The 25,725-nt window shown below is 44.5% G+C and overlaps 2 protein-coding genes and 1 non-coding gene across 4 annotated transcripts in view; 2 read left to right on the forward strand and 1 right to left on the reverse strand.

Annotated features, from left to right (window-relative positions):
- Positions 1 to 25,725, reverse strand: part of LOC137352710 (carcinoembryonic antigen-related cell adhesion molecule 5-like) — a 721,824-nt gene that overhangs the window by 316,153 nt on the left and 379,946 nt on the right. The window lies entirely within an intron of this gene.
- LOC137352906 (uncharacterized) overlaps positions 1 to 25,725 on the forward strand; it is a 227,969-nt gene that overhangs the window by 125,624 nt on the left and 76,620 nt on the right. Inside the window, exons 13-20 of the mRNA XM_068018751.1 lie at positions 5,073 to 5,214; positions 5,726 to 5,761; positions 8,874 to 8,912; positions 14,105 to 14,176; positions 16,486 to 16,620; positions 17,407 to 17,575; positions 20,633 to 20,706; positions 21,729 to 21,787. Coding sequence (XP_067874852.1) covers positions 5,073 to 5,214; positions 5,726 to 5,761; positions 8,874 to 8,912; positions 14,105 to 14,176; positions 16,486 to 16,620; positions 17,407 to 17,575; positions 20,633 to 20,706; positions 21,729 to 21,787 — 726 coding nt within the window. The remainder of the gene's footprint in view (positions 1 to 5,072; positions 5,215 to 5,725; positions 5,762 to 8,873; positions 8,913 to 14,104; positions 14,177 to 16,485; positions 16,621 to 17,406; positions 17,576 to 20,632; positions 20,707 to 21,728; positions 21,788 to 25,725) is intronic.
- On the forward strand, positions 9,953 to 10,025 carry trnat-ugu (transfer RNA threonine (anticodon UGU)). Its single transcript has one exon. It is a non-coding gene; the product is annotated as a tRNA-Thr (tRNA).

Consider the following 25,725-nt stretch of genomic DNA (forward strand, 5'->3'; position numbering starts at 1 on the left):
TCATTAACATGGTCAGGGCAGTCACCCCCCGATGACGTGAGTAGGCGGGCGAGCCATCCCTGGCAACGGTGTCTGGCGCCACCACACAGGTGCCAGCACCCTTTTTTAAAGGGCTTCAAGACCTTCAGTTACATTTAAATTTTTAAAGGCACAGGGTTGTTTCAAACTTGAACTAAAAATTTGTTCACACCTGCAATCCCCTCTCCCCCCATGAATAAACTGTTAATGTTTGGTCCTATCCCCCCAAAAAAGTGAGTTTTCACTCATGACCTGTCCCCCCCCGAATTTTATTCCCTTTGGCCCGAAACCCCTTCCCACCCTTCCCGCAACCAATTGGAGTGGGTTTTCACCGCTCCACTACCCCTCCCACCGTGAAATTTTCACTCATCCTCCCCTCCCCACCAGTGTCTCGCCTTGAATCCCCAAACAGGGTTGGGAAGGCGCAGGAGTGCCAATTAGCAGCACAAAGTTCACAACAGGACCAGAGGCAGAGGTGGGGTTGCAATTAAGTCAGGTATGTAAATTTATTTTACTACGTAAATCACGGTCCCGTCGTCAAGCGGCAATGTGATATCTACGTAATATCTCATACCCAATCCACTCTACACTTGCAGGAGCTTAGATTGCTGCTTCACATAAGCAATGAAATCTGTTGCTATTTCCTAAAACAGTACATTTCACTGAAATTATTCATACATACTTAGAATCAAGGTTATTTGTATTTGTGTTTTCACAGGCATTAACTCATTGGTGACCAGGACACTGTCGATTTGTGACTTGTTGCAACAGCAGGACAACAAATTCCTGAAGATGTTGTTTCAAGATACATCTCTCATGTTCTGTTAAAATTCTGATTGCCAATGTCACTTTACAACTGCTAACTGCCTCTTCTTTGGTCTTCCATTCATTGTGATGCATCTGCAGCTGTTGATGTTCTTGACCAATACTTCAGCTCCAAGTTTAATGCCCCTTGTTTCCAGTAAGAATTGTCTGGCACAGACACGAAAGGCCAAAGGGCCTGTTTCTGTGCTGTATAACTCTATGACTCCAAGACTCTTAACTTTACTCTTTCCCGTCCCACTTGTTCCCTGTGGTATGGCGTTACTCTTTGTTTCATCAGGGATTCAGGCATGTGTGATTCTGCACACAACTGGTTGAGCCATCCATTATCAGATCTCACTGGACCACATCAAGCCACTCTTTCCTGTGCCAAAACCGCCTATTACTCTGGGATCATTCTGGCGAACAATGATAAGCCTTGACTTCTGTTTGCCTCTCCTATCCATGTCCATCTTTTCTGCAACTCCATGTCTGAAGCTCACAAATCAGTTTTACACCTTGTCAGATCAATGACACTGCCCTAGTCAATCACAAATGGCATCCTCTGTTACTTTGACCATCATGCATTTCCCTCCTCATCGTCCTCAATCTTTCTGCTGCCAGCATTCCAGCCTCCTCCAACACCTGTCCTCTTGCCTATCAAATTGTAACCACAGCATCTGCAGCAGTGGCTTTGCTTCCCACCCCAAACTATTACATTTCGAGGCACTTAATCTCTTTCTTTTACCACGTCCCCAGACTCATCTTCACGCTGCCCCACATTGACATCATCCACAGGCATTCGGTCAGGTTTCACAAAGCCGAAACCTCCGCTGCCTAGAAGGACAAGTGCATCAGGTGCTTGGGACCATCACCTCCAGGTCACACACCATCCTGACCTGGATATATGTATTGATTTCTTCATGGGTGCTGGGTCAAATTTCTGACATTCCTTACCAAACAGCACTATGGGTGTATTTTCACCACTGGGACTGCACTGCTTCAAGCAGAAGTGCTATTGAAGGGCAAATCGGGATGAGCAACTCATGTTGATCTTGTTAGCAATGCCCATTTCCCAATAATAAGTTTTTAAATTAAGATTTTATCCTCTTGGTCTTTATTCCCACATCAGAGGCAATAGTTTCTCTGTACTATCCTCTGAAATCCCTTTAACATGTTAAACACGTCAACTAGATCATCCCGCAGTCTCGTATACTCAAGGAAATAGAAGACAGTGTTATACAACTGGCCCTCATAATTCAACCATTTAATCCCTGGTATCATTCTAGTGAACCTGCATGGTTTCTTCTCTCCATACTGGATCCTCCTTGAGATAAGCACCAATATTCCATTAAGCAGTTTGATTTTTGTAACTGTCATTTAATAATTTGTGTATCTGGACTACTGAATACCTTTGCTCTACATTTCCTGGTTTCGACCATATCTGGAATGCTGTGTATAGTTATGGGAAACCCACCTTAGAAAGGACATTTTCTGGATTTTGTAGTTGGAATGACAGCAAATTTGCACATGCACAGTTAAACAGTGAATTCCAGAAGTTGCTGTCAGTAATTCACTGATCCTCAACAGGGTGCACAGTTGAAGTCCCCACAGATGGACATCTTTAGGAATTACTTGAATGAACATGAACTTCTGCTTTTATGCTCTTCATCTTGCTGTAAAAAATAAATCTTTGGAGAAGTGATGTTTTGTTGAAATGTTACTAGGTGTTTAACTACATACTAAGCATATAAGTACTGCTGAACAATCTCCCTGGTCCTGAAAATCTAATTTTGATTGTGGAATGTCAAATTTCTCCATTATGACAAAATTTGACAGATTTCTTAAAATAACAAATATTTTTCAAAGTTTGTGATATTTCAGCTTCGATCTTAATCCCATGTATATAACCTAATTTTTATTTTTCTGTCTGTAAAATACTGAAAAAATACTGAAAGTTAATCAATGCATTTTACTTCCTGGTTTGCTGTCTATGAGAATTCTTTGATGTGATTGCCTGCTTAGCTTGCTTGATGGCATCATAGTTGCTGGGTTCCAGTGATACCCTTGAGCTGACACCAGAATGAAGTTTGCGTCGGGGTTGGTAAAGTCCATGCCACAGAGATTGCTGGATCCTTGTGGGCAGCTTTCTTCAGGCCCAGCAGTGAGTGCCCTCATTTCACCACTGACTGGCTTTGGTACAAATGCAGCATAGATTCACCACAGTTAAATTATGAGGAGGGATCACATAGACTAGGCTTGTATTCCCTTGGAATTAGAGGGCTAAAGGGTAATTGAGGTTCTTGGATTGTGAAAGGAATTGATAGGGTTGATAGAGAGCAATGTTGTCCACTGGTGGGGATGTCTAGGACAAGGAGTCATAACCTTAAAATCAGAGCCAGATAATTCAGGAGAGAAGTTAGGCAACAATGCTGCAAACAAGTAGTGGCAGAAGTTTGGAGCTCTGTCTCTCATACAGTGATAGATTTTTGTAAGTCAAGTGTAGCAAGAGATCTGGGATTATTCACTTCATACAATCAGTCATGATCTCATCAAATGGTGGAACAGGCTTGTAGGACTGAATGGCCTATTTCTGTTCCTATGTTACTCACCGTTTAGAAAATAATCTGATTCTCCTTTCTTCATTCCAAAGTAGATGGCCTCAGATTTCCCACATTGAACTTCATTGCCATAGTTGTGTTGACTCTCTTCATCTGTATCTGTACAACTATTCTTTTTGAAAATTCCTATTCCGATTGAAACTACTCACTGTCCATCCTAACCTAGTACCATTTGCAAATTTACAAATACACCTCTCTTTTCATTGAGCTGTCATTTGTAAATCTGGTTAAAGGTTGTGGTCCCAGAACATAGGTCTGGAAACACGCTTTGTGACACCTTGCTTAATTTGAGTAGCTTGATCCAAATTCACTGTGTCCTACCTCCCACCAAGAAGTTACAAAACAAAGAAGTTCAGAATATACTGGAGGCTTTTTTGCTTGTTGTCTGCGCCAGTCATTTGTGAAATAATAATATTTTGACATATTTGGAGACAAAATGGATCTTTGCTGAACTACACATTTATTGGACAAATGGGACAAGTATGCCAAAGTTGGAAGCATAATAAAAATGTAGTGAATTAGAAGCTATTATCACTATTTTTACATTTAATGCAGTGTGAGATTAAATGGAACCGTCAGCTTTCGAGAAGGCTTTAAAAGTTTTTCGGTGTCAGGTGATGAATTAAATACTGAACTATATTGTTAACACCCTCAGAAAAAATACAATTTTTCTATGGTTCTAGGTGCAAGTGAGCATAGGAACAGGAGAATTGAGCGATTGAACATGTGGCTGGAGAACTGGTGTAGCAGGGAGGGCATCAGATTTCTGAGACAGTGGGACCAGTTCTGGGGCAGGAGGGGCCTTTACTGATGGACGGCTTGCATCTTAGCAGGACTGGGATGAATATCCTCGCAGGGAGATTTGCTAGTGCTCTTGGGGAGGGTTTAGACCAAATTGTCAGGGGGATGGGAACCTGAGAGGGTGCTCAAATTGGAGGGAGGCAAAACTGGTAACTTGTCAGGGGTGTGGGAACCAGGAGCAAGTATCAGAGAGGAATACCAAGGTGCACAGAATACTGGGGGAGATAGATAGCACTAGAGTAGGCAATAGTAAGTTATTAGGTGGGGATCAGAGTAAGAGAGAAAGTAATAAAGTCTGAATCAGGGTTAATGTGCCATGTATGTGAATGCGCTGAGTGTGGCTAATAAGAATGATGAGGTACAGGCACAGATTGCCACATGGAAATATGACGTTGTGGCTATAACAGAGACCTGGCTCAACGAAGGCGGGACTGGGTGTTAAATATTCCTGGATACAAGGTGTTCAGGAAAGATAGGAAAGGTAAAAAATGGGGAGGGGTGGCAGTATTGATGAAGGAGAGCTGGAGAAAAAGGATGTCCCTGGGGGGGGGGGTCGAGGACAGAATTAATTTGGCTAGCGCTAAGGAACAAAAAGATATGGTTACATTGTTCGGTGTTGTCTCTCGGTCACTAGTTAGTGGGATGGACGTGGAGGAACAAATTTGCAAAGAAATTACAGAGAGGTTATAGGGTAACCAAAAATTATAGGGTAGTTATGATGGGGGACTTTAATTATCCAAAAGTAGACTGGGATAATAGTGTAAAGGGCAATGAGGGGCAAGAGTTCCCAGACTGTGTTCAGGAACATTTTCCACAACAATATGTTGCTAGTCCAATGAGAAAGGAGTACTGTAGACCTAGTCCTCAGGTGGGCCAAGTGAATCAAGTATCAGTAGGAGAATCTTTAGGAGATAGTGATTGTCGAATCATAAGGTTTATACTGACTATGGAAAAGAACAAAGAGCAATCCAGAGTAAGAATAATTAACTGGGGAAGGCCAACTTCAATGGGATAAGAATGTTGCTGGGGTGAATAAATTGGAGTCAAAAGCTAGCAGGAAAACCAGTGGATGAACAATGTGCTACCTTCAAAGAAGAGATAGTTCGGGCAGGGTCAAGGTATGTTCCCTCAAAGGGGAAAAGTAGGGCAAACAAATCCAAAGCTCCCTGGATGACAAAAGAGGTACAGATTAAGAAAAAGAAGAAAAAGTGTGCATATGACAGATGCCAGGGAGAAAATCCTATTGAGAACCAGGCTGAATATAGAAGGTCCAGAGGGAAAGTGAAAAAGCAAAGAGACAGCATGAAAAGAGACTGGCAGCTAGCATTTAAGGAAATACCAAAGTTTTCTATCGGCATAGATATAGTGAAAGGGTGGTAAAAGTAGGAGTGGGGCCGATTAGGGACCAGGAAGGGGATTTACACATGGAGGCAGAGGGCATAGCTGAGGTTTTAAATGAATACTTTGCATCTGTCTTTACCAAGAAAGAAGATGCAATGCAGGTGATGTTGAACGAGGAGGTAAGTCAGACACTAGAGGGGTTTAAATTTTGATAAAGAGGAAGTATTCGGCTGTCTGCACTTAAAGTGGATAAAGCACAGGACCAGATGAGATGTGTCCAAGGATACTGAGGGAAGTGAGGGTGGAAATTAGAGAGGCACTGGCCATAATTTTTCAGTCTCCCTGAGACTTGGTGCCAGAGGACTGTAAAATTGTAAACGTTACACCCTTGTTCAAAAAAGGGCATAAAAATAAGCCCTGCAACTACAGGCCAGTCAGTTTAACTTCAGTGGTGGGAAAACTCCTAGAAGAAATAATTCGGGACAAAATCAATAGTCACATAGACAAATGCGAGTTAATTAGGGAAAGCCAGCATGGATTTCTTAAGGGAAAATCATGTTTAACTAACTTGCTGGAGATTTTTGAGGAAGTAACAGGGAGGGTTGATGAGGGTAGTACAGTTGATGTGGTGTACATGGACTTTTGAAAGGTGTTTGATACCATGCCACACAGCAGACCAGTGAGCAAACTTGTCACTTGTGGAATAATAGGGACGGTAGCAACATGGATACAAAATTGACTGAGTGACAGGAAACAAAGAGTCGTGGTTAATGGATGTTTTTTGAGCTGGAGGAAGGTTTGTAGTAGAGTTCCCCAGGGATCAGTGTTGGGACCCTTGCTTTGTCTGAAATATATTAATGCCCTAGACCTTGGTGCACAGGGCACAATTTTAAAGTTTGTGGATGATACAAAACTTCGAAGCATTGTGAACTGTGAGGAGGATAGTACTGAACTTCAAAAAGACATAGACAAGTTTGTGGAATGGGCAGACAGGTGACGGATGAAGTTCAATGCAGAAGAAATGTGAAGTGATTCATTTTGGTAGGGAGAACATAGAAAGACAATATAAAATAAAGGGTACAATTCTAAAGGGGGTGCAGGAGCAGAGGGGCCTGGGTGTATATGTGCATAAGTCATTGAAGGTGGCAGGACAGGTTGAGAGAGTGGTCGATAAAGTATACAGCATCCTGGGCGTTATTAATAGGGGCATAGAGTACAAGAGCAAGGAGGTTATGTTGAATGTCTATAAAGCACTAGTTCGGCCTCAGCTGGAGTACTGCATTCAGTTCTGGGCACCGTACTTTAGGAAAGGCGTGAGAGCATTATAAAGAGTACAGAAAGGATTCACGAGAATGGTTCCAGGGATGAGGAATTTCAGTTATGAAGATAGATTGGAAAAGTTTTAAGACTGTTTTCTTTGGAGAAGAGAAGGTGGAGAGGTGATTTGATAGAGGTATTCAAAATCATGAGGGGTCTGGACAGAGCATATAGAGAGAAACTGTTCCCACTCATGAAAGAATTGAGAACAAGCGAGCACAGATTTAAAGTATTTGGTAAGAGAAGCAAAAGTGACATGAGGAAAAACTTTTTCACACAGCGAATGGTTAAGGTCTGGAATGTGCTGCCTGAGAATGTGATGGATGTAGGTTCAATTGAAGCATTCAAAAGGTAATTAGACAGTTATGTGAAAAGGATGAATGTGCAGGGTGATGGGGAGAAGGCGGGGGAATGGAATTGAGGGAATTGCTCTTTCGGAGAGCCAGTGCGAACACAATGGGTCAAATGGCCTCCTTCTGCACTGTAACGATTCTGTGAATACGGAAGTTGTTTTTGGGAAAGTAGAATTTCCAACTGAGTGCAAGAAAGAACTAAAAATGGAGAAAGAAATAAGAGCAGGAGTAGGCCATTCAGCCCCTCGAGCCTGCTCTGCCATTCGATAAGATCATGGTTGATCGGATTGTGGCCTCAACTGCACTTTCCTGTCTGCTCCCATAACCTTTGACTCCCTTGTCCATCAAAAATCTATCTGACTCATCCTGGAAAACGTTCCCTTTCAGCCTTAACCTGGTTTTACTGTAACATGGTTTAATTTTTACACACCCTGTGTTTTCAGCTCCCCTTTGGTGAATCCTTGTTCACCAATTATAAGGCAAAGAAACCAGCACAAACAGACTTTCTTAGGTTTAAAAAAGAAAAGTTGAAATTTATTAAACAAACTCTAATTTGGTTAACGCCTACGGATACACCATGCACCCACGCTAGCATGCATATGCGATACACACATGCAAATAGAGACAGAAAAGAGCAGAAGAAAATTAAAGTGGAAAAGTTTGAGGCAATATCTGAAGAGTTGTTACGGTTCTTTGAGCTCACTGTAGAGTCCTTGATTGTCGGTAGATCTTGCTTTTTGTTGGGGCCCAGTATTCTTCTTAAACCTTGTTTGCTGCAGGAGACTTTTGTCTCTTGGGATTCATGTGTCTTCAGTGGATTCAGAGGCTTGTGAGAAAGAGATGGGAGCAGACAGGAGAGAGATCTTCTCAGTCCAGGAGCAAACAGACTTTCTGCCCAAACTCTTGATACAAATTCAAAAAACTCAGGTTTCCCAGCAGGTTAGTCATGTGACTAGCTGGTTTGACCAGGTCCATTTGTGTATTTGGCCATCGTAGCAGTCAACCTTGAATGCGAGCTCCTCCACCTTCAATGTCTGGTGATCAAAAGTCTATTGTGGGTTGAATGTGTCAGGGAATGGCTGCTTTGTCCTTCCAAACACTGTCTGTTAATATGTATTTTCCAGTCACAGTTGATCTGTTTAACAAAGTACTTTCTTCACTCCAGTTTAAAATCAATGTTCATGACAAAATAAATGTGCCTCATTCTTGGTAGGTGGGGGCCTAGCATGACTATATATATATATATATATATATATATATACACACACACACAAAGTGATTCCTGACAACGCTGGCCGCCACTGACGTCATCAGGCTGCGCTGCAGTGCGCACATGCGCAGACGGTCTCCTGCTCTCTGCACATGCGTTGCGTTCCGGCTTGCCAAGACTGGTTAGCACATGCGCCGATGATGTCATCGCGCGATGTGTGCATCTTCGGGCAACGCGCCTGGTCGGCCTCTGCGCATGCGCTTTTTGCAACACCAACGGGTATTCACGCATGAGTCAACCTTCGGATATTCACGCAAGCATCAAGCTTCGGCGCGAGTTTCTGAAAGTGGAAGGAGGAGAGGTTTGGTCAGGCATTTTCTCGCAATTATTTAGTCATTTTTATGATTTCAGACTGCTTCATTTTTATCAAAAAGAGGAGATTGCTCCAAGGTAAGTTGTCTGAAAACATTTCCATTGTCTGGGGCAGTACATGTGCCCCTGTCCACTGCACTGCACTAAAACCCTTTCCATTATCTGGGGCTGTGTGCAGGCAACACATGTGCTCCAGTCACTGTTGTAATTGGCTCTGAAAACATTTCCATTGTCTGGGGCACTGTATGTGCTCCAGTCCACTGCACTGCACTAAAATCCTTTCCATTGTCTGGGGCTGTGTGCAGGCAGCACATGTGCTCCAGTCCCTGTTGTAAGTTGCTCTGTTCCTGCACCCATCAGAGCAGTGCACATGGTCACACAGCCACCTGCTCCTTCACCCATCAGAGCCGTGCACATGGACACACAGCCACCCGTTTCCCCATCCGCCCTTGAAACAACCACGTAGAGCCTTGTGAGACTCTGCAATTGCCAGCTGCTGCCTGTCAAGCAGAGACGGCGTCCAAAACGGTCAAGCACTTGGGGAACATTCAGCAAGAAGAGACTGAGCACTAAAAGAAATAAGCATGCCGTGTCCAGTGGTAGCACAAATGTGAATGCTCTTGCTGTGTACACAACTGGTGAGGTGGGAGTGCAGCCACACCGTTCTCCATCCTCAATGTTGCTTTAAGGCAAAGGTAGATAAGAGTGAAAGAAATGGAAGGTGATGCTGATAGTGGTAGGCAGGATTAAATGGGAGTGGATGGGAAGGCGCAGGAGTAGCATAACCACTAGCAGGGAACAGCTGGGATAAATGACCTGCTTTATCTTCATAGTCTAAAAGAAATGTGCTTCTTTTTCCAGTACCCTCACATCATTCATGTTTTCCCTGAGAGCAGCAATGAACCATCATGAGACAGGGGCAGTAACATCATCCTGACTCCTACAGCTGAGGTGGGTACTAAGTGATTCATTGGCGGTGTTATCAGTACATGCCTATACTGCAGAGCATAAAGCATGCTCAACAATAATTTCATTGGGGTGGGTGGGTGGGGGGGGGGGAAGCTCTGACACTGATGTTCTTTCCTTATTTCTTTTCGTGTAAAACATGAAACCGAGGTGGCTCTGTAGCTCAGGGGTTAGAGCACTGGTCTTGTAAACCAGGGGTCGTGAGTTCAAATCTCACTGGGGCCTCAGTGTATTTATTAGGGCGGCACAGTGGCGCAGTGGTTAGCACCGCAGCCTCACAACTCCAGGGACCTGGGTTCAATTCTGGGCACTGCCTATGCAGAGTTTGCAAGTTCTCCCTGTGACCGCTTGGGTTTTCGCCGGGTGCTCCAGTTTTCTCCCACAGCCAAAGACTTGCAGGTGGTAGGTAAATTGGCCATTGTAAATTGCCCCTGGTGTAGGTAGGTGGTAGGGAATATGGGATTACTGTAGGGTTAGTATAAATGGGTGGTTGTTGGTCGGCACAGACTCGGTGGGCCAAAGGGCCTGTTTCAGTGCTGAATCTCTAAATAAATAAAATAAAACAAAAATGCCATCGAGAAAACAATCCTTGAGACTTAAGGATGGCATTCAAGCAACGAAGGCAACTGGATCATGCTGCGGAGCTGGTCACAATGTGGAAAGGAACCTTGCATTTTTGGATGTAGTGGGAGCACACATTGGGATGTGTTTGGGTAACATTCACCAAGAACAGACTGAGGTCAGACTCTTGTGACTTTGCCTTCTTCACATGGACAATACAGTAGTGGAATAGAGAGCCACACGTTCATTCACCACAAGGCTCTCCAGGAACAATGTTTAGTTTTGCATAAAACGCACTCCTCCTTCCCCCCCCCCCCCCCCGCCCCCCCGCTGCTGTCTCCGGCCGCTGTGCTTCCCTCCGTCACCGGCTCGCCCACTCGCCAGCCGCTCGCTCCTACCAGGCCCACTCTGCTCCCTCCACTCCTACCAGGCCCACTCCGCTTTCCCCTCCCCGGTCCGGTCCACCCCCCACCTCCCCGGCCCGCTCATTCACTCTCTCACTCAGCCATTGTGTGCTGACATGTGTTTGTTAGCTTGCCTCTGTGTGATTATTTGAGCAGCACCATCTTTAGTCCTGGCAGCTGTCTAAAGTCCAGATTGTGATGCTTTAGTGGCAAATGCTGCATTTGCGCATGTGGCACTGCAGCGCCATCTAGTGGTAGTGTTGTCTGCAAATGCAGCCTATGGAGTGATTTCCTTTATTGACCGAGGTATAGAATACAAACGCAAACAAGTAATGCTGGAACTGTATATAATGCTGGTTAGGTCACAGCTGGAATATTGCGTTCAGTTCTGGTCATCACTTTACAGAAAGGACATAATTGCTCTGGAGAGAGTACAGGGGAGATTTACAAGAATGTTGCCAGGGCTTGAAAGGTGCAGCTATGAGGAAAGATTGGATAGGCTAGGGTTGTTTTCCTTAGAGCAGAGGAGGCTGAGGGATGACTTAATTGAAGTGTACAAAATTATGAGGGGCCTTGATAGAGTAGACAGGAAAGACCTGTTTCCCCTAGTGGAGAGGTCAATTACCAGGGGCTACAGATTTCAGGTGATTGCTAGAAGGATTAAAGGGGACATGAGATAAAATCTTTTCACCCAGAGGTTGGTGGGTGTCTGGAATTCACTGCCCAGATCAGTGGTGGAGGCAGAAATCCTCAATTCTTTTTAAAAGGTACCTGCAAGGCTATGGGCCAGGTGCTGGAAGGTGGGATTAGATTGGATGGCTGGTTTTCTCAGCCGGTACAGACACGATGGGCTGAATGGCCTCTTTCTGCTCCGTATCCTTTCTATGGTTGTATGGTTCTATGATCTTAAAGACCTCCATCACGCCACCACTCAGAATATCAGAACGAAAGGTTAGCCACCTGTCACGCTAACTTTGCTTCTCTTTCCACAGACATTGCCTGACCTGCTGAGTACTTGCAACATTTTTCTGCTTTTATACCAAGCGATACTGCACCATCTGTGGCTGTGAAAGCAATGGCATTGGCTCACTCCAGGCTGCACAGGAGACATCAGCAACACCAGTCAGTTCGATACCTGTACAACCATCATGCAGGGAACGTATCACCTTCCACCTGCAGACTGCTGATCAGGAGGACAGAACTCAGATTTCCCCCCATTGATGGGTTTTCCCTGGTGCAAGATCTCATTGACTGCACACATGTTGACATGTCTTCTGCCCGGTAAGAACCAACTTTTTTATTTATATAAAAACAGGATTGGTTCCACTTCTTTAATGTTACGCTGGACTGTGACCCCAGGAAATGAATAATGGAGGTCAGTGCTGGGTATCCTGGAAGTAGTCACAGTGTCGTCATTCTGTTAGTCCTCAAGCTCTGCATTAATTCACCACCCCCTCCACAGCAAATCACCCCCCCCAACCCAGGCCAACCCAGCCCCAGCTGTCATTCTTCTGGAGTAGACAGACAGGTGACAGGCTGGTTCCTAGGAGACAGGTGTTTTCCCATTATAACTAAACCATAGAATCACAAAATGCATAAGGAAAGCACGCAGCCTATGTCGGCTCTTTGAAACAGCTGTGCAATTTATTCCCACACCCCAGCTGGTTTTTTTCAATAACCCTCCAAATCACTCCTCTTCAATTGTAGGGCTAATTGCTGCTGAAAGTTGCATGGAATATGCTTCCACCGCCCTGTCACATAGTATATTCAAGATATTAATATATATTTCTATTAAAGCATTTCTCCACATTCCCCCTCTGCTTCCCCGAGAACAGAACGAAGGAGCCCCTATCCGTGCTCTCCGCACTACTATCCACACTCACCTTCATGTATTGAAAGGCTAAGGTGTCCCAGAGCCCAGACCCCCGATCACAGTAACCAGAGCTGCCAATGAAGCTGATAGAACTGTCATCAGAGGCTCAATTATTGTGGGTTCAATGGCACTTTCCATCGAGAAGACCACTCACTCCATGGTTGGTTCATGGTCTGAAAGCAACATTGGATGACCAAGTACAAACTGGACCGGGGCTCTCACATGCTATGTGCGATTGTGCATAAGCTGGCTGGCAGGCTGTCCAGTGCACTTAAACGGCACTGAGGTAAAGGGATCACTCAGTGAATGTAGGTTATGCATGTGGTTTGGATGAGAGCTATCCCTCCATCTATCTGCTTCCTGGACCTGGCCATCCCTCTGCCCATGCTACTGCACCCTAGTGTTTGACGAATCTCCCAATGCCGCATGAGGCATTAAGGACAGAAGGTCGAGCAAGGTGCACGACACTTAGTGGAGACGTGTGCAGGTAACTGGGGGGGTGAAAGGATGATGACTGCGGGGACTTCAGATCATGCAGCCTGATGCAGAGAATGATGCAACATAGGAATCCCGGGTTTCCTCCGGGTGCTCCGGTTTCCTCCCACATTCCAAAGACTTGCAGGTTGACAGGTAAATTGGCCATTATAAATTGCCCCTTGTATAGGTAGGTGTTAGGGAAATATAGGGACAGATGGGGATGTGGTAGGAATATGGTTGATGGTCGGTACAGACTCGGTGGGCCGAAGGGCCTGTTTCAGTGCTGTATCTCTAAATAAAATAAAATAAATAAAATAAAAACCTTACCTTAACAACCTGGCCATTGTCATCAAAGTCTCCCTATACTGTGGCATAACAATCCTGACACTGACACCCTCTGTCACCTATGCTCACAGCTGCCTTGCAACTTGCCAGGATATCATTCTACACTTTGTTAGGAAGAAATTGTCCCTCCTCCACCTCATTTCAGTGTCAGAAAAGCAAGGTGTCCTTCAATCACTTATATCTCCAGCAAATTCCTGCAGCTAAAGTCCGCCTCCCTTTTAAAAAGTATAGTTTAAATAGCGGCAGAAACAGACAAAGCTGTCCTAGTGAGGAATGCATTGTAATATGAAGGGAAGTAACACAGTTCATGAACAGCTCTGAACCGAGATAAAGCTTTCACTTACCAAGTACATACAGAGTGATGGTTGCAGTTGCTGAAGTGCCGCTCTTTGGAATCATGGTAACAGTGTACTCTCCACTGTCTGAAGCTGTCACTGACCTCAGGAGGAGAGCTCCATTTGGGAGGAATATCTTAGCCCGTCCTCTGTATTCATTCGTTAAAACCTCAGTTGTTTTGATCCAGTGACCGACAGCTGTCGCCTGGAATCTCCAGCTCCCAAACTTCACCTCAGCTGAAGGCCACGCTAAAAAAAATGCGTTGGATCCGACTGTCGCATTTTTTGGATTGTATTCGGTTTTGATAGCAAAACCCTGGGGCTGAGCTGCAGAAAGAAAATCACATTAAGGAAGAAGAAAATGGAAGCCCTCAGAAGCCAGTACAGTTTATAAAGCAAGTGCATTTTGATAGGAAGAAGAGACAATGTAAAATAAAATGTACAATTCTAAAGGAGTGCAGGAGCAGAGGGACCTGGGGATACATGTGCACATATAATAGAAGGTTGCATGGCAGGTTGAGAAAGCGGTTAATAAAGCATATAGGATCCTGGGTTTTATAAAGAGGAGCACAGAGTACAAAAACAAGGAAGTTATGATAAAACTGTACAGTGGTGCAGTGGTTAGCACCGCAGCCTCACAGCTCCAGCGACCCGGGTTCAGTTCTGGGTACTCCCTGTGTGGAGTTTGCAAGTTCTCCCTGTGTCTGCGTGGGTTTCCTCCCACAAGCTAAAAGACTTGCAAGTTGATAGGTTAATTGGCCATTATAAATTGCCCCTAGTATAGGTAGGTGGTAGGGGAATATAGGGACTGAGGGGAATATGGGATTAGTGTAGGATTAGTATAAATGGGTGGTTAATGGTCGGCACAGACTTGGTGGGCCGAAGGGCCTGTTTCAGTGCTGTATCTCTAAATCTTTAAAAAAAAAAATCTAAAAACACTGGTTCAGCCTCAACTGGAGTATTGTGTCCAGTTCTGGGCACCACACATCGGGAAAGATGTGAAGGCATTAGAGAGGGTGCAGAAAAGATTCATGAGAATGGTTCCAGGGATGAGGAACTTCAGTTACTTGGATAGGTTGCAGAAGCTGGGTCTGTTCTCCTTGGAGAAGAGAAGATTAAGAGGAGATTTGATCGAGGTGTTCAAAATCATGAGGGGTCTGGACAGAGTCGATAGAGAGAAACTGTCCCCCACTGGTGGAAGGATCCAGAACCAGAGGAGACTGATTTAAGGTGATTGGCAAAAGTAGCAACAGTGACATGAGGAAAAACGTTTGTACACAGTGAGTGGTTTGGATCTGGAATGTACTGTCTGAGAGTGTGGTGGAGGCAAGTTCGATTGAGGCCTTCAAAAGAGAACTGGATAATTATCTGAAGAGAAATGAATTGCAGGGCTATGGGGAAAGGCAGGGGAATGGGACTAGTTGAGTTGCCCTTGTAGAGAGCCAGCATGGACACAGTGGGCTGAATAGCCTCCTTCTATGCTTCTATGATTCTAAGTAATAGAAACCTCCCATTGTACAAATGTAGAAGCTTAATCCAATTTTATAGTGCAATATACCTGGCATTTAATTGGTGACTAAAATATTCAGGTGTAATGAACTGACTTGTCCCCTCAGTGTTATGTTAATGACCTTGGGTTAGAAATTATTCTAGTGGGTGGTGCAAAATGAGTGAGGTCACATCCAATATCTGGCTAATATTCTCTGTCCAATGATTAGTACCAGTGACCAGTGCAGCACAATATCTGATGAGGTACAATACCCTGCTTTCAGCAATGCCACCCAAGACCATTTTCAACCTGGTGATTTCCAGGATCTGGGTGGGAGTCAGTACAAGGGCCCAGTGGCATCCAGACTTTGAGTCATCCCACTTTTACCAGAGAAATTGGGCATTAGAAGTATCTGTCCTGCCATTTTCAAAGGACAGCTTGCAAACAGGGACAACACCTGACTGATGAGAGGTAAACTCTGCTTGGGAAAATGATAAAAGCCTTTGTGCGTCAACACATAAAATAGTAAGAAAATACTCCAAGTCATAACATCCTCTCTGTCACTTTTTCTACAGCTGTTCAGTCAGTTGCCACTATCTCAGAAGGAGGGTTGAAACCCAGACTGGTGCCGATGTGGGGTTCAGTCTGCTGAGATTGCAAGTACCTGTTCTCATTGGAAGGAGGAGTCACTGGTACAAAGCAAGAGCTGAGTGTGGTGCGAGGTATTTCAACGGAAGCATTCCTACATGATTCGCTGGCATACAGCTGGCAGGATTCATCACCCTTTCACCTCCTCAGCATTCTCGATATTGAGCCCGTTTCTGGGCCTCTAACTTTTAAGAGTTGGCAACTTTGCAGGGTGAAGTTATAGAGCACGCAATAGAGTAGTGGATCTGGTGGCTCTCTCGAGTCTATATTCCCGTATACCTGTAGACTGGGGAGGGTGGGGCGGGGGGGAATGTTGCTGGTAAATGGAATCATATCAGATACCAGGAGGTAAGGCACAGAACTACAAGATGCTCTGCCTGTGGTTGAAAAGTAGATTCACATTCAGCAAGTGGAAACCCTTTGTGCCAAAGTATTTTTGGGTACTGATATGGAGGATGCAGCCAATTCTGCTCTTTGTACCTTGGCAATGCCCGTGTACCTGCATTGCTGTCATCATATGCAATGAAATGAAATTTCATTCCATAACAAACAGCAGGACTGTGTCGTCCGTAGTGAGCAACTTGGCCAGATATCCTCCTGTCACCTGCTCATGAAGAGGTTCTCCCTGCTCCTGTTGAGTTCGTCCATTTCAGCATTGGAAAAAAATCACTGGGCCATTGTCTCATCTGTATTTCCTGCCATCATCCAATAAACTGCTGGGAGCCAAATATCACCTCTCCTTTACCAACTGCCTTGAAAACCAGTAGCAATATATTAAACTGTCCCAGTCAGGAATGCATTGTGATACGAACATAGTGACAAAGCTTAGGAACAGATCACTAACCGAAAATTCTCGGCACTTACCCAGTACATTCAGAGTGATAGCTGTATTTGCAGGAACGCCGACACTTGGGACCATGCTGACACTGTATACTCCACTGTCTGAAGCTGTCACTGACTTCAGCAGGAGTGATCCATCTGGCAGGACTATCTGTGCCCGTGTTCTGTATTGGGCCGCTGTAATCTTAGTTGCACCGACCCACGAGGTGCACAACAGGTGTGGAATGCGAGAGGCCACTTTCTGCAATGCCGCCTAGGACAACTTTCAACCCACTGCCTCACCAGGATTGGGATGGGAGTCAGGGTCCCCAGAAATTCTAACCCATCCTCCTGTCAGCCAGTGATACTGGGTATGAGAAATATCAGCCCTGCCATTTTCAAAGGCAGCTTGCACCCAGCCACACCATCTGACTGACGAAAGGTAAACTCTGCTCAGGAAAATCAATAATAAAACACTTGAGAGTGAAGAATGCTTTAAAATACACGGTCGGAACAGCATCTTTTATTGTACAACTATTCAACCAGTTTTCAGAAGTGATGGCCCTTTCACCTGCTTGGTATCCTCCACTCCACCCTGGTTCTGTGCCTCTACATTAACCCCCACCACTGATTCTAAAACTTATCAACTTTTCAGGGTGAGGTTATGAAGCATACAATAGGCCAGAGGGAATCTGCTGACTTGGTCAGGGCTGTGTACCTGCAGCCTGCCTGTAACAGCAAAACCACTGCTGAGGATGTTGGTTTGTTCAATGAGAGTTCAAGTTCAGGTTATGGCTCTGTGCCAGACTGCGGGGATGGGAGAGGTCAATCGATGCAATTTAAGGATGTTGAGAAAGCTATATCAAATATACCAAGACTGAGTTATTTGCCCCTCTCTGTTACAGTTCTTGATTTTTATGCAAAGTAAACCTTACCACAAACTTCAATGCATGACAGTCTACAGGTGAGTCTTTGCACAAAACTATCCTAGTTGCAAAGGACAAGATATGCCTTTGACTGTTGGACATGGTCTTAAATCAAGCCCAATCGAATGGGATAAAACTCTCTCTGATGGTTGGAAAAGGCCCCACTAAAATATATGTTGCCAATTGGAAAAGTACAACAGCACAAAGGGGAAGGAGTCTGTACAATAGGTATTAAATTGAATTTGAACAGTAATGAAGCAAGCTTTGAACAATGATACACTGAATTCCTTCAAGCGTGAAATTGCTGAGATTCGAAGCAGTTGCTTGAACTGCAGCCAGATTAACTGTGTTAAAATGGCAAATCTCACTGTATGGGCAAGCTATAATTTTAAGACTGTGCCCCCTTGTTCTAGATTCCCTCACCACTGGAAATAGCCTCTCTACATCAGTCCTATCAAATCATTTCATCATTTAGAATGCCTCAATTCGGTCACCCTTCAACCTTCTAAACTCAAGGCCATATAAGCACCATTTCTGCAATGTGTCTTCATAATTTATTCCTTAAGCCCAGGTATCATGGTCATAAATCTGCGTTGTAACCCCTCCAAAGACAGCATATTCTTCCTCAGGTGCAGTGCCAAGAACAGAACACCGTATCCAGATGGGATCTGACCAAGGCAAGTCAGAGACGTTTATGGCATTGGAGACCATTCAGCCCATTGAGTGAGGCAAAACTTCCCCTCCCCCCCCACCCACTTTACATTCAGTCTCCTCAGAGGTAAATGCTAATATTCCACAAGCCTTTTGCATATTTTTTCTTTTATCTTTGCACAAGTTTTTTCGTCATTTTTTCAGCTTTGTTTGTGAGGTTTGAAAGTGCACTGCAAGTGTAGAAGTAACTTCAACAGCATTGTATATTCCATGCCAAGAATACTAACTTCCATCTCATTTCCATTGTATATTCAGAAGGATGCTGAGCTCCACAATGCAAGTGAACCAGAATTCACAGGAAGACAAATGGAAAGTACAGAAATGTACTTCATGCTATGATATCAATCAGCTAATATAATCTTTTTACAAACTTGTGGGGACTGGTGGAATATTAAACTTTTATTGTCTTACATCTGAGACCTGACCAAGTTCATTACAACGGAGTGTCCAAGAAAAATTTGGTGCAACTGAGATTTTTTCAATTCAGTTGCATATCTGTGGCCACATCAAGGTAAATGTCACCATAACCCATGGGCCATTGCTTGATGTCCTTTCTGAGATGCACATCTGCTGCATCTTGGATGAGTCAGGAGTGGCAAAGTAACAAGGTTTTTGCCAAGGCAAATGCCTCCGCCAACTTGTAGATAGTCCAAATCATGGTGACTCGGGTGGAGGGTTGGCATAGGTGGGTGGTCACATGACACTACAACATCAAGATCTTTTTTCTCATTGTAATTCATGACCTTGTGACTGCAACATTGAGAAATACTTGAGTAAGAACATCCATTCTCATGTTGATGCAGTTTTCCCCTAGGAGGCAGATATCCTAAATCTGGATTGGGCATTTTGATGCATTTGTGTATAGAGTTTAACAATGATTAGAAAGTAGATCCCTGTATACCAATGGCTCAAAAATGTTAACCTAATGTCTAGGTTTGTGTGCATGAATCTCTAGACCATTTCAGAAGCACCCAAATTTGACCTCATCGAATCATACAGGACTGAAGGAGTTGTTCAGCCCATCGTGCCTCTGCTTGCTCTTTGAAACAGCTATCCAATTCGTTCCATTCCTTGCTCCTTCCCCACAACCCCGCAAAAATTTCCCCAGTCAAGTATTTATCGAACTGGAAGTTACTATTGAGCCCACTTCCACCATTCTTTAAGGCAGTGTATTCCAGATCATCGTATCTTGCTGCATATAAAGATTTCTCCTCATCTCCCTCTGGTTCCTCTTCCCTGTGGGAAATGGAAATGTCATAACCTTCAACAGGGGCTAACAGGTTCAAGACAGCTCATTAAAATTTGCTATTGGAGTGTGGGTGTCAGTTGAGCAGCAGATTTATTACACAACCAGAAGGACATTAAGAGTCAACAAGACAGGGGGTGAATTTTAATGGGGGCTTTCCTCCTTGAACCCTGAAAGGCAGTGCTCATGGTGAAAGAACCTCTATAAATTAACCCCATAGCATGGTTGAGTGGAGTTTTCCATGAGCCAGATTACCTCTAGGTGGAAGCTCACTTCCTGAAAACAAGCTAAACAGTTGGGTTTTTAGCATGAGAACAGCAGTTCCTGTCCTGAGGGTGTACAGCGTCTGTCCCTGAGGTATAGTGTCTGTCCTTGAGACTGAATAAAGTATGTAGCTCTGCTCCATCACCAAAGAGTCAAATTGTAAAAATAAAGGCAGCAATTTTTCTAATGGCACTCCATTGGTCTGCACGATATGTGTACCCCCTTTCCAATCAGGGTTCTAGAACTTACAAAAGGAGAGAGACCGAGGGGATCAGCCCCAAATTCCACCCTCCTTCAACCCAACATGCATTTGCGTAATGTCTTTCTAAGTCCAAGTACCAGGGTCAGGAGCATCACTCTCTGCCTTTCACACATTCTGATCTACTGTTAGAAAGCTCTCATCCTTTTTCCCTTGCCTCACAGGATGGGGCTCGCAATCTTTTGACATGCTTATTTGTCCCAGTTGATAAAGCTCTTCCTGACATTTTTACTATTAGATAACGAGAGCATTAGCGCTGTCTTTGATGGCGGCTTCTACCATTTCTTCATAAATGCACCTTCAGCATTATTTTTTAAGTGCTAACACCAGCATTTAAGCAACTCTCTTACATCTGGCAGTTTTCCAAGTTCTGTAAAAAAAAACTTCATCATGGATTTCCTGAATGATCCTTGACCTCAGAAAGCAGCTCCAGTCTACTGGTTTTAGACAATCTCTGGTTGACTTTATGATCTAGGAGCTCTCTACTGGGTGGCACATAAGGTTTACCCGGAGCAGGCAGGTGTAGAATTTGTCTTCTTCAGACTGCCAGTGAGGTCACATTTCTGACAAGCGTCTGAGAGATGGCCCATGATGACTTGGACGTCCTTTTCTGTGGGGACACAAGAATCATCAGCGAGCAAGAGATGTCAAACAAGTTCTTTAGAGATCTTAGATTTGAACTGCAGGTGATGGATACACACAGTCTCGCCTGATACAGAGTATATACTTGCCCTAAAGAACTAGCAGGGAAAATTCTGCATTCTCCCAGAGCTGAATAGGAATCAATTAGAACTCTCTATGCTTTACCTACCTCTAAATCTCCCCAAGTCTGCCCTGGCCTCAATGTACCCGAGAGACCCTGTGTCTGGACTCCTCCTACAGATCAGATGCTGACAGATTCAAGCTGTACTGTGCTGAGTTTGATGATTTCAGTTGAGGCTTGGGCGAGTTGCTACCCTACAAGTGGTCTCCATGCCCCAGGACTACAGGGGCCAGGGTGGGGTGTAGGGGCAGGAGAATAAATAAGCGCCAAGTTCCTGCTCCTAATCAGTGTAGCAGTGACCTCTGAACAGTACACGTGCACACACACCGAGCGAAGACAACATTGGCTGGGAGGTGCTTCAAACTATTGACTCACTGCCAAGGTCCTCCAATTTATTGAATCTAACTGGGTAGGATCACTTTTGATGAATGGGTACCCGAGTGAGGCACTGGGCAGTAACCAGCATCTCAGTTGAGAAATCTAGGACTGGATTGCAGAGTATGAATTGCAGACCATGACCAGGACTTTTTGACGCTTTCAGCAGAAAGCCTATTGTTCTGCGGGAATTAACGTGTTGAACTTTTGTTACTCTGCAAAGTCTCAGAGGGTGTTTTTCAGCAAAAGCTGATCACTTACTGTAGTGATGATTAGGTACTTAGTGTTTTTTCCCACATTCACAATTACCACTTCCCCTCCTCTTCCATACGTTTCCTATGACAGGCACTTTGGAAAAGAAAACAGTCTTCTGGGTCCAGCCCAGCCACACACTAGTTCACATTCAATACGTTTAACTCTTTCACTGCTACAGAACCAACAGCAGAGTCAAAGGTCATACCGATATGGGGAGTGCTCTCGCCTATTAGTCAGGTTAAAGGCTGTTGTCCTACTCCAGATCTAGATTGGTGTTTTTGTGCAGTGCTTAAGGGAGTACTACACTGTGGGAGGTGCCATCTTTCGGATTAAACATTAAACCAAGACCATGTCTGCCCTCTCAGCTGGATGTAAGAGATCCCATAGCACAATTCGAATCAGAGCAGGGAGTTCTCTGGTGCCCTGGCCAGTTTTTATCCCTCAACCTCCATCACTGAAACAGATTACCTGGTCATCACACTGCTGCTTGTGGGAGCTTGCTGTGCGCAAACACATTTTCGATACTACAACAGTGACGACACTTAAAAACACTAAAATCAGCTACAGAGTGCCTTGGGAAATCTTGTGGTTTTGAAAGGAGTTGTATCAATGCAAGTTCATTCTTTCATTTTCCTCGACTGGCCTCTGCCAGTGTTTATACTCACCTCAAGCTCACTCCCACTCGAATTACCTTCTCACACCCCCTTGTTCTGGACTCCCCCACAAGTGGAAACAGTTTCTCCATGTTCATCCCATCAAATTCCTTTAAAATTTCAAGACCTCTGTCAGGCAGTTCCTTCAGGACAGAAGGGAATCACTGAAGAAGAGATTAATATTGTTCTGCTCGATGTCTTGTGTCCTAACTATTGAAACAGTTTACACAAAATAGCTAGACTCCATCTTCTCCCTCGTTTCTCAATGTAAAACCTCCCAGAATGTTTCTAAAAAAAGCAAAGAGTAAATGTATTAAAATTTCAAATAAAAGACAAATATGTCTTTTCGCAAGTAAAATGTAATATTTCACCTGCCGGTCAGTGAGAATCTGGACCAATTTCACCTGCACCAGTGAGAATCTGGACCAATTTCACCTGCACCAGTCACACTCTGACAACATTTTCAGTTTCTCCCAATTTGGTGTCATTTTCAACAACGTCATACATTTATTTCGATGTTTTAACAGAACAATGTCCCAAAGCATTTTACAAACATGCAAAAAAAAAAGGGGATCGAGACATAGAAGGAGATAGTCGGAGGGGTGGTCAAAAGCTCGGTCAGATTGTTCGGATCTCAGGAGGGTTGTAACGGAGGAGAGTGAGGAGTAGAGTGATGTAATTTAGCGATACAATTCCAGCTTGTCAGATCAAGGCAAATTCAGACACAAGCATCAAAGCTGGGCTGAAGGGAGGGAGGAAATGCCTCAGCCCAGAGTTAGAGAAATGGAGATTTTGGAGGGGACGTTTTAGGGCTGGAAAAAGTTACAGAAATAGGGAGGGGTGAGGCCATTAGACATGAGTATGAGAATTTTGAAGGAGTTGAGACACTGTGAGCCCCCTGTAGGACAAGAGCGAGTGAGAGAGAGATTTGATGTGAGGCAGGATATAGGCAGCCGGAGTCTGGATGAGCTGAAGTTTGCAGAGGGTGGAGGAAACAATGTTGGCCAGAAATGCATTGGAACAGTCGAGTCTGGAGGTGGAAAAGGCATGGATGAGGGTTTCAGCACAGGATGAGCTGAGATGTGGCTAAGGCGGGCAATCTTGTTTTCGTGGAGCTGTATAGAAGGAAGCCATTCGGCCCATCGAGTCCATGCTGGCTCTCCGCAGAGCAATCTAGTCAGTCCCACTCCCCTGCTCGATCCCCGTAGCCCTGTAAGTTTATTTCCTTCAAGTGCCCATCCAATTTACTTTTGAAATCATTGTTTGTCTCCATTTCCACCATTCTCATGGGCAGCGAGTTCCAGGTCATTACCACCCGCTGAGTAAAAAGGTTCTTCCTCACATTCCCCCTGCATCTCTTGCCCAAAACCTTCAATCTGTGACCTAGTCCTTGTACCATTAGCTAATGGGAATAGTCTTTCCTTGTCTAATTTACCTAAGCCTGTCATAATTTTGTACACCTCTATCAAATCTCCCCTCAATCTCCTTTGCTCCAGACAGAACAACCACAGCTTTTTCAACCGAACCTTCCATCCTTCCTGAAGTGTAGTGACCAGAACTGGATCCAATACTCTAGCTGGGGCCTAACCAGAGCTTTATAAAGGGTCAGCATAACTTCCCTGCTTTTGTACACTACACCTCCATTTATGAAGCCCAGGATCCTATTTGCTTTGCTAACCACACTCTCAATGTGTCCTGCCATCTTCAAAGATCGATGCACATGCGTCCCCAGGTCCCTCTGTTCCTGCACACTTTAGAACTGTTCATTAAGTATATATTGCCTCACCCTATCCCTTCTGCCAAAATGCATCACCTCACACTTGTCTGTATTAAATTCCATCTATCACTTGTCTGCTCATTCTGCTAGCCTATGTCCTGTTGCAGGCAGTTTGTATCATTCCCACTGTTTGCCACTCAATTATAAAGGGGTTGCAGGATCAGTGGAACCTGGGGGTATATGTGCAGAAGTCATTGAAGGCTGTCAGACAGGTTGAAAAAACAGTTAACAAAGCATACGGGATCCTGGGCTTTATAAATAGGGGCATAGAGTACAAAGGAAGTTATGATAAACATGTATGAAACACTGTTTCGACCCCAACTGGAGTACTGTGTCCAGTTCTGGGCACCACACTTTAGGAAGGATGTGATGGCATTAGAGAGGGTGCAGAAAAGATTCACGAGAATGGTTCCAGGGATGAGGATCTTCAGTTACGTGGATAGATTGGAGACGAGAAGATTAAGAGGAGATTTGATCAAGGTGTTCAAAATCATGAGGGGCCTGGACAGAGTAGATAGAGAGAAACTGTTCACATTGGCTGAAAGATCGAGAAGCAGAGGAGACTGATTTAAGGTGATTGGCAAAAGAAGCAACAGCGATATGAGGAAAAACTTTTTTCTGCAGTGAGTGGTTAGGATCGGGAATGTATTGTCCGAGAGTGTGAGGGCAGATTCAATCATAGCTTTCCAAAGGGAATTGGATAATTATCTGAAGAGACAAAATTTGCTGAGCCATGGGGAAAAAGGTGGGGGAGTGGGAATAGGCGAGTTGCTCTTCCGGGGAGCTGGCATGGATATGACAGGCTGAATGGCCTCCTTCTGTGCTGTGACCATTCCATGGTTCTATGAGGGGCAGTTCCAAAGATATTTTGTTCCAGCTACAGCACAGCACTCACTAAGCTGTTCATGTGGTTATTGATAAAGAGGATGAGTTGTACAGGAGTCTTCTTCTGTCCTACTGGCTGATCCGGACAGGCTATGCCTGTAATTTTTACCAGACTGTCCACAAGTTATGTTTGGTGTTTTCGCTTCTCTATTGTGAAGATACCCCAGAAATGACATTGTGGCCAACTCACATGTAGAGGGCTATGGGGGGGGACATGATTTGGAGGCTGAGCAGCCCTTGAAATTAGGGGAGAATGTGTAAACAACATGACAAGCAACTGACCCCAATCTGTGAAATGGGCAGGAAACCATAATCTTTACCAGTACATCGCACCCACCAGTCATTCAAACTGCTGCCTCAGGGCCTCACTGTCCTATAAAATTGCCCCATTAATCCTTCGTGTATTATCTCTTCTGTGCGTGTGCCAAGGCAACAAGCATGGACATTCAAAGATATTGCACAATGGGTTATGAGGCAATTTGAGGGCAACTTGAGATAGCCTGTTCTGGCCTAGATAACAGAATTGTTACAGTACAGAAGGAAGCCATTCAGCCCATCATGTCCGCACCCGCTTCCTGAAAGAGCAACTCCCTCAGTTCCATTTCCCTGCCTTCTCCCCATCACCCTGCACATTCTTCCTTTTCATATAAATCTAATTCTCTTTTGAATGCTTCAATTGAACTTACCTCCACCACGTTCTCAGGCAGCACATTCCAGACCTTAACCACTCGCTGCGTGGAAACGATTTTCCTCATGTCACTTTCACTTCTCTTACCAAATACATTACATCTGTGCCCTCTCATTCTCGATCCTTTCATGAGTGGGAACAGTTTCTCCCTATCTACTCTGTCAAGATACCT

This window comes from Heterodontus francisci, chromosome 39 (genome assembly GCF_036365525.1).
Source record: "Heterodontus francisci isolate sHetFra1 chromosome 39, sHetFra1.hap1, whole genome shotgun sequence".
NCBI lineage: Eukaryota > Metazoa > Chordata > Chondrichthyes > Heterodontiformes > Heterodontidae > Heterodontus > Heterodontus francisci.